Source organism: Clinocottus analis, unplaced genomic scaffold, assembly GCF_023055335.1.
Source record: "Clinocottus analis isolate CAN_PGR_092001 unplaced genomic scaffold, fCliAna1.0.p SCAF_20, whole genome shotgun sequence".
Lineage (NCBI taxonomy): Eukaryota > Metazoa > Chordata > Actinopteri > Perciformes > Cottidae > Clinocottus > Clinocottus analis.
In genome coordinates, this window is record NW_027175932.1 from 12,436,220 (window position 1) to 12,445,806 (window position 9,587).

General features: G+C 44.9%; 1 protein-coding gene across 2 annotated transcripts in view; it reads left to right on the top strand.

The window, feature by feature from the left end:
• The window catches only part of zgc:162331 (uncharacterized protein LOC793007 homolog), a 28,864-nt gene extending 21,624 nt beyond the window's left edge, over positions 1–7,240 (top strand). For both annotated transcript variants that reach the window (XM_068586275.1, XM_068586274.1), the window contains 4 exons: positions 3,482–3,673; positions 3,777–3,930; positions 4,003–4,188; positions 5,526–7,240. In XM_068586275.1, the coding sequence (XP_068442376.1) occupies positions 3,482–3,673; positions 3,777–3,930; positions 4,003–4,188; positions 5,526–5,847 (854 nt within the window). In that variant the 3' untranslated portion in view covers positions 5,848–7,240. The remainder of the gene's footprint in view (positions 1–3,481; positions 3,674–3,776; positions 3,931–4,002; positions 4,189–5,525) is intronic.
• The last annotated feature ends 2,347 nt before the right edge of the window (positions 7,241–9,587 follow it).

A 9,587-nucleotide genomic window follows, 5' to 3' on the forward strand; every position in this document is an offset into this window, starting at 1 on the left:
ACATGTTAGTGATGTCATTTCAATATGATTACGCAGATGCTTTGAAGGGAGCTATTGCCACTACACTAGTGGCTCTCAACTCAAATGTATTTAATGAAAAGATGCTGCAGTTTGAACCTGAGGTAGGACACAGTATGTATGCAACACAAAAACAAGTTTAATGACAAACAAGTTTAATGACAAACCCAAACGACCAGCTGGTGGCGATGGGAGCGAGCTACTCCCTTCTACAGCAACAAGAGCTGTTTTTAAATAGACTCAACAGCTTTCATGCACAAACAATGAGGTCCAACAACTAAGAAGTAGTTTATTTTAAGACTCAAATGACCTACCTCTAACTGAGAATACACACTCACTGAATCATGACACTTTGCTCTGGAAAGAGTCACTGTCTTGAGGAGCAGATTTTCCACAAATTCAAGATAAATTCAAACAAAACGTGCGATTCATAGATACAAAATGGTATCCAAAGATGTCAAGAATTCTCCTCGCAGGTTTTTTCCTGTCATGCGGGCAGCGCCATCCGTTGTGAATGTTATGTTCAGTAGCTGTTTGATCTAATTATCCGAAAAACCCAGAGTCCCCCGTATCAGGATGGTGTGACCCAACCTGGCACATGCTGCTGAAAACATGGAGAGACTGTGCAAAACAAGTTGAAAGAAGAGCAAGGAAAAAAAACGACACTCCACTGCATAAAAAAGTCCTTTCAAAATAAAACCACAGGATGAAAAACAAAAAGAAAAAAAGGCCGGCGACCGAGCAGTTGAGAATCACTGGACGAGACCACTTAAACCTTCATCCCGCTTTTTGCTAAGGTGGAGGCCACTCACACATAGTACACACACACACACACACACACACACACACACACACACACACACACACACACACACACACACACACACACACACACACACAGTAATAGTGTCAGTAAAAGGCAGCCTATTTGGGGAAAACAGCAGCTTTTAGTTTCCCTTTTAAAAACTGAGTCAGCTTGTGCTTGTTTCCCTGTACTGTAGCCATTACGCACGTGTCTGGTGTGTGTGCTTTGATGTGTGTGTCGGGGAGGAGATGCTGTCATCTTACCACAGGATCACGGGATCCTCTCCCTCTCCGTCTCTACCGCTGCAGAAATCCTCCCATCTGTCTTTCCTAATCAGCAGAGAGCAGCTTGCATGTTCACAGGGTCTTACAATGGGAGGACACTCTCTCGCTCTCTCTCTCTCTCTCGCACACGCACACACACACGCGCACACGCATTACACTAATACTGACACAGCAAAGTAAACTGCAGTATCAAATGCCCTTCTGGCCATTACTCATTAAAACATCTCCAAGCTTTCATTTCCTTTTCTGTGTATTTCTCGCAAAAGCCAGAGCCTTTTTTTTTTTTTTAAGCTGCGCAAACTCACAAATATATTGCAACGGTTGTCTCTCTTATTGACGAAACCAATTGATGAGATGCGTCACCCGGCTCTGCAGTGCTTTGTACCACTTTTCAGCTCATTGTTTTGGTTTTGCAACCCTCACTTTACTGTTTCAGTTCAGTCTCATCACCTCAGCAGGCAGCTGCTTTCAGCCAGAAAAAGCTCTGATAACCCGCTCGTGCAGCTCCCAGCCATCAAACGCTGCACACACAAAGCCAGCAACCAGCTGGTGAACACAGTGCAGCATTTAGTAGCTAAAGAGTAAGACATTTCCCTCAGGAGCTGCTGGAAACCAAAGCAGAGCTAAAAGGAGTCATAAGTACGCTGCGTTCACACCAAACGCAGCGCAGGAATTTGCTCCGCGTTCGGTGTGAACGCATTAGACTTTGTTTCGGGATGACTCCCACCAGAAAGTGTGTTTATGTAACGGAGTTAGAAACATCCTTTGTCATTTCTTATTTTCAATGCATTATATCATATTTGTGTTTATTATTCAACAATCCTGTTGCGTGTGTGAGGCTTCCGTAGTCCCGTCGTTCCTTCACAATAGTTTTACACTGCTGAGCTGAAGTGTGGAGAGAGACCAGAAGGCAATGTGTGTGTTTTATTGTCTTCTTCTGGGGCAAATAAATGCTGGGAAAATGATCATCGAAGTCGACTTCTTCCAAGACATCTGTTACATTTACAGCTTGTTACACTGCGACCCCAAAAAAAGTATTAATGCAGCTTTAAAGTGGTAAACAACACATTTTTACAACTAGTATCTGATGCAGGGTAGTGTTATTATTTTGTATTTTTTGAGTGTGAGTCGGTGGTGTGAGTTTAAAAATCTCCAAATCCCAGCAGCAGGCCAAGGCCCCAGCATTGATCCATCACCCACTGCGTATATCATGTGGTCTTCATGTGGTATGGCGCGCAGAAATAAATCATACTCATCTTGTCTTCTGACGCTGTTACAGGTTTACATGAGATTTCCTGAGAGCCTTGAAAATCCCCGCCGCAGAATCTAACAATAGCTGCTGTGTCACGAGGCCTCTCGGTGGATTTGCGTATTTTAGCATCAGGAAGATAAAAATAGTTATTTCTGTCTCTCCATCTCTCTGTGTCTATATCTATCCAGTGGAAATGATGATCTCAGGCTCCGCGACAGACACTCTGGCCCGAGCTGTGTCTGCGCTTGACAAGAGAGAGAGAGGAGAAAAGTAAAAACAAAGGGAAGAGGGATGAGTAGAAACGAGCAGGCGCAGACAAAGGAAAAGGGCAGTCAAAAGAGGAATTGGAACAAAGTACAGAGAGTCTAAATCTCATGCGTCTGATAGAAGTAAACACTATTAGTATGGTCCCCAATTATACACAGTCCAGGATGTGACTAAAAGAAAATAAAACAATAGAAATAATATCTTTTTAATAAAAGATATTATTTCGAGAGCAATACACTCAAATCACTCCACGAATGTTGCGTTATTGAAAAACTCAGAGCTTATTTCAAGTACACACTCAAAATTTGTGGTTCGCGACGAAGATAACTCTTGTACAAAAAAAGATAACTATTGTGTATGAACGTTAAATATGAGGCTTTATCAGCAACATTTCATGAAGATCAGGCGGCGGCCTCCGGTTCGGAAAAGTGGATCCAATGCCGAAAGTGCCTTGAACTCCATTCTCTCTACTGGCCATTAGGGGGCGACTCTTCTGGTTGCAAAGAAGCTGTCAGATTGTAAAGAAGTCTATGAGAAAATGACCCTACTTCTCTCTTGATTCATTACTTATTGAGTAAATCATGATGTTGATCTAGTAAGCTAAGGTCCATAAACTATAAAGAGGAGTTTCGGGCATGGTCACCAAAAAACAAGATGGCGACAAAATGCCAAACGTGAGGCTTCGAAACTGCAGTGGGTGACGTCAAGACAACCGTGTCCACTATATGATTAAGACGGATTCGCTCTCATGAATCAAAACCGCCGTTCTTCCTCATTCATGTCCCCATCTCTTCAATCACAAGTTGTTGTTTTTTTTGGTCCTGGACCTTCTTTCTTGTGCCTTCGTGTCTTCAGGTCTGTCCTGTATCCCGGTCCTGCCGCCACGTCGGGGTTCCTTCTACGTGGAGAGCGGCACGGGCGTGTCGATCGGCAGCGTGTTGGCCTTCTGGTGCAGGGAGGGATACCAGCTGGTCGGCAGCGACAAAATTTACTGCAATGTCAGGAACGGCAAATCGCAGTGGAGCAACTACCTGCCTGTCTGCGAAGGTGAGCCGCTTCATTTGGCCACCGAACACAGATTTTCGAGGGCATTTTCTGATGAACTTCTATGATTGAACTTATAATTTGTCTCCTTTCCCCCACCCCACAGCAATCCCCAGACCTGAGGACCGTGGTCTGAGAGTGGCTGTGTTGGCTTCAGTGGTGAGTGGCATCGTCATCCTCGCCATGTCCCTGTCCTTCCTCATCTGCTGCCTGCAGGAACGATCCAGTCGGTATCGAGCCAAGAAAGATGGACGGAGCAGGTAGGACTGGTCTGAATACGACCCCCTGGTGTGTGAGCGCCGCCTGAGCCGCTAAAGTCGTCTTCTCCTCAGGCGCAGAGACAAGCGCTCGTCCCGTCGCAGCGAGTGTTGGCTGGAGAGAGAAGAGGGCGAGTGGGAAGCTTTCCCTCCTCCCAAGATCTTCCATCTCTCCCAGAGGATGAACCCTCGTCTGGCTCCAGACAGCCCCCTCTACCTCACCGGGGGGCTCGGTGGATATGAGAACAGAGGATACCAGAGGTAAGCTGGAAAGCGTCACTTGAGGCTCGAGAAAAAAGAAGATCCGGCACGCTGCTGTTGCTCGGCTTCACAACCTCTTCGATCACTCAGGACCTTCGTGAAAAGTGCTTCAAGTTGTGTAACCATATGTTACTACTCGTATCTTGAGTTTGCCATAAGATTTCTGAGAGCTTGTCACACCACAATATCCCACCATTCAAACCTTTGGGGGATAGAGTCTGCAAATGAAATATCCGGTATACTTCTCTTTGGTTCCCACCCCTCTCTCTCTGTAGCAGAGTCTCCTTTTCAATGCCCTGAAACATGAATGACGGGATGTCATTCCTACTCACGCAGCTCTTGTGTTCGCTTATTCTCTGCTTTAACAGACGTGATGTCTTACCAACGTAGGACAACCCAACAGCAACACATCGGACACACACTTCGTATGTAACATCAATCTGGAAAAGATTCTCAGCAAGACTGTGTACTTCTTTTCCCACTGATTTACCATTTGCATGTACCAGGCTGTCTCTACGATGACGTCCTCTGTGTTGGACTATTCATGGTCAGATTCATGGAGATCGCTGGGTCGGATAATTTTGTAATAAATGAGCCATTCATTTTTTATGCTTTCTACAAGGCCGGATAATATGCTCCAGCCACACAAGCCTGTTCTGAAATGTTTTGATTCATACCTACAGATTTGTGAACAGAATCAATTGTGGTGCAACATTTGTCTCAAAAACCTGTCGTTTGTTTTGGGAGCGTGGGGTGATAGCTATTTGCAAGCAGTAGAGTGTTTTGCTATATTTCATCTCTGTATAATGTAGTGTATTTGTGGTTCACTAACAAAATCAAATGCTCAAATGCATCCAGTTCACCGCGGGAGGACTTCATGGAAATATCTTTAGAAGTGAGATGAAAATAAAAGGAAAGAAGGTTTCTGTCCCTCGGCTGTCAACGTTTGACTCAAGTTCATCAATCATCTCATAACGGGACCAAATAGAGCACAGCTGTGCTATGACAGACACGTGCACATGGGAAATGCAGTCCATCGCATTTCTAGTTCACAACATCCAAATACATGCTAAGCCCAGACGTGTATCACATCACTGCACGCTGGCGTCCAATGTCTGTTAATCCACCGCTGAAAATAGTCCCAAGAAATGCAGATTTTTCTATGAAACTACATATGAGTAAGCTGATATTTAAGATTGACTCCTTCGGTAAGAACGAATGGGCTTAGAGGTTAAATCTAAAGGTTTTGAGAGATGGACTAACAGTGACCCCAAACCCTGACTTCCAGCTTTCAGCTGATAGTTGACCTTCTTTCTTTCTTTCTTTCTTTCCTACAGGAGTCAGGAGAGTTTGCTGAAGGCCTCCCTGCCCGGACTCTACCGCTCCGAGTCTCAGCTTTACCCCCACGTCGTGCTGCAGAGGGTGGCGACTCCGACGGCTCCCTCCGCCCCTTCCACTCCGTCCGCCCCGCTCTACCTCCACCTGCCTTCCTCGGCCTCCTCGGCCACCCACGCGACCCACGGTCAGCCTCACGTCATGGCGCAGTACCCCACGCCGACGTACCCGCCACACCCCAACACGGCGGTCCCCGCGTACCACCCGACACCGGCGCCCATCTACCCCAACCCCAACCCGACGCCCCAGCGGCCGTGGCAGTAGCCACGCCTTCCTCTTCCTGCAGTTACAGGACGCTGCGTCGTCCCCGATGAAGCCGTTGGAGGGACAGCGTCACAGGAGAAACTCCTCATTCCTGTTTTCTCCCAGTTCTGCAAATGCAAAGCAAAGCTGGAGGTGCATCCAGTGTAGAAGTCCCCTCTTTTACTGCATGCTTGCTGACCTCCTGTATTTTGGACTCAGCAGGAACTGAACACTCTCAATGTTTCTTGTCCTGAATTCTTGCTGAACTGCTGCTGCTGCTGCGCTCCCTTTCAGAGCAGTTCTTTGGAGGAAGTCTAGCTTTCTTCTAGCCGTCAGAAATTAGAAGACAGCTTCAAGCAGCCGGTCGACAAGGGAAAACAGAAAGTTGTACTTTAAGGTGCAGTTTAACCGTTGACATTTATGAAAGATACGAAGGCTCTTAAAGGACTTTGATGATGGCGGCCAATGTTTAGGCAGCTCAAATCTCTCAGCAGTGTTCATTTTGTAATAGTTTAATGTAAAGGAAATGATCCCTATCAGCCTTCCTGAAGTCCACATTATCTACTCTCGACAGTTACATATATATATTTTTGCTTTAACGCTAAAGACTTTACGTGAAATCCTGAAATCTAATGTGTGTCGACCTTACTAACTGGTATTTCACTGGTATTTTCTCCCACTGTGAAGAGGAGACTGACGATAGCTTCATGGGTAGCAAACACACTGCAAAAGGCTGCGGCTGATGCAGCCACCTGTGTGCTGTTTGTATGGATTTAAAGACACACGTGATCGTTTTTAATTGACACTTCTCACCAGGATCTTCAATGAAAAATGAAAGGTTTTATTTTACTCTGCAAATAATGCAAATAATTCTAACAACTTAACTGAATTAAAGTCTTACAGGTTCAATTAGTAAGTTGAAAATGATGTAAAACTCAATATGAAGAAACTCTCTGGCATGTTGTAAACTAAGGTTCTCTGTCAGAGCAATCATAAGGTCAGAAGCACTGCGAGGCTGCTGTTTTGTCCTTGATTCACTACAAACACAGAAATGCTCTGACATGAAAGTTTGAGCAGCGAGGTGGAGAAACATCTGGACCGTGAGGATGAACTCTGATTCGCTTGAGTTCTCCAAACGTCAGCTGCAGCTTTTACAGCCAATGTGGATATTGCTTCTAATGTAATTTCTTATTTTTAAATGAATCATTAACCTTTATCATTCCCATGGTCTACTGTATGTACATGCATTTCAGAGCCCTTTATTGTTGCGTTAGTCAGTTTCCACTCCAGCTGTGAGCTGTCTTGTTTTTTAAAGAAGGACTCGAGTAGACACAATAACAAATCTGCACTTTACACTTTTTGAAGGGGGAATTTCAAACCCTTACTGTAAACTACTTGTTGTATGATAATAATAATAATACTGCCATTAAGCTGAATAAAGAGACTTTTGTTTAGTTGACCAGTTCATGGTTCAGCATGTGTTTCTCAATGTGTGCTTTTCTGACAGCAGAGAGGAAGAAAGGAGGGACACCGATGAAGGAAGAGAGAACAAAGAGGGATATTCAGGATATTCAGGAGGAGATGGACCTAATGCATCACAGTCAAAAAGAGGAGAGGACCTCATTTGCCTGCAGAGCGGCACTGACACATGAGGAAGATGTGTGCTCGGTCTGCTTACACTGGACTTAGATGACAGGAAAGAGACTCTCATATTTACACATGAGTAATAGATGTGTGATGCAACCATAAGGGATGGAAAGTTGATGTAGCAGCGAATAGATAACTGGTGTCAGGACGCTGGCTTCCTGAACATAAACAGCTCTAACATAAACAGGCTGGTTATTGACAAGGAGGAGGACCTGACGAAAGCTGACTGGGCTCCAACAGTCCAGTACGACAGTTCAAAATAGTTCATGGAATCACGGTTGGATAACTTAATCTGAATAAAACAAATCTCCACTAATATGTAAGGTGTTGTTAGAACATTGATAATGAGACGTGTCCCCGTCTAGACAGACGTGACCACAAGCACGGAAAAGAGTCAGGCCGTGAACACTGCAGCCGATGTAAATGACCTGCAGGGTGGAACACCTACACTAAACACCTGCTCATTTGTTTGGTCCACCTATAGCTGTGTGTGTGTGTGTGTGTGTGTGTGTGTGTGTGTGTGTGTGTGTGTGTGTGTGTGTGTGTGTGTGTGTGTGTGTGTGTGTGTGTGTTGCATTCAGTTGCGAGTGGGCAAGAACTGCAAGAGTAACGAGAGGAGAAAGAAGACCAACAAAGAGGTTAGTTGGAGTTTGGTTCTTAGCTTTGGTTGATTATAATGTGTGTATTTTCTATGTTACATTACATTTCATTTACCTGCGTAGCTAATAGTTTGAATACTTTTAAATGTATGCTTTGAAAGGTCTCCCTGGTCATTTCAGCCAAATTACAACAAAACCTATTTTAAGTTTAGGTGGTATTTCTTCAGGTTTTGAGACGTCCTTCTGACGTTTTTGCCTCAAAACGAAACAGGTGAATCCGAATTTTCGATTTGATTTAATCACAACTTTGAAAGATGAAAGAATTGAACAGCTGCAGCTCTCTTCAGAAACACTTACCCCGTTATTGCAAATGAAGCCCTGGGAGCAAAGAACAAGACAGACATCTGGAGAAAGTCTGAAAATACCCTCCAAACTTAGCAGGGATGCTCCACCGTGTTGGTGACTCCCACTGAGCATGAAGTCTCTTCTACTTCCCCAAATAATCCTCTCCATGTGCTTGAAGGCAAGACGGAAACGGTGGTCAGAGTAAATCTGAAAGATGTACAGTTTCTCCTCTCTCAATGACGCCTCGTCATGTGCAACTATTCAGATACAGTGTGGTCATAAGTAATGTAGCTTATCTCCACTGTGCAAGAGTATAAAGGACTACACCCAACGAGTGTGTGACAAATAAACAACGGCAAAATGCAAAATACTCGCCTGTGAATATTTACCATCAAAACTATTCATACTTACATTCTGTGCAAAAACAATAGTTTGAAAAATAGTTTAAAGCCTTAGGACAGGATGTGAAATGTTGATAATCACTCTCTTTGACTCCTAGAGAATCCTTTGAGGTGTGACACTGCATCCCAGAGGGCCAGCATGTCAGAGCTACAGGTCGATGTGAGTAATATCTCCCTTGGCTGTAACCAAGACGGGTGGCAGGACATCTGGTTTGCCTTGGACATTTTCACCCTGATCACAGGCGTGGTGGCGAACGGTGCACTGCTCTGGTTGTTTCTGAGGGAAAGGAAAATGCTGTCGCCCTCGCAGGTAGGTCCATGCTCCGACCGGCTCTGAGGTGCTGCATTCAATGCCACGCGACAGGTAGTTTCAGCTGGGTTAGCCGACCCAGAGAGACCTGTGCTTGGCATTGGAGAAAGACTAAACATCTGATATGCAGCACCCCGGTCTCTTGTTGAACTGCGGCTCGTGTTTAAACTTTGTCTTTCAGGTTCTAGGTTTGAATCTTGTCGTGATGGATCTCATCTTTCTGTCGATAATGCCTTTCAACTTGATATACGTACCGAGGGGTCGCAACAGGTTCGACGGAATTCGCTCAGGTGAACGCTGCCAGAGATTTGTCACAAGGATAAGATTTCTTTTTGGGGGTTGGAATGAATTATTTCATTGAATTGCTGGTGTTTTTCTGAGGTGAACTTGCCAATTTGCACCTTTGACCCACTGCAGACTGTCATGTCAGTGCTGCCCTCTGAGGGAGCGGAGGACCAG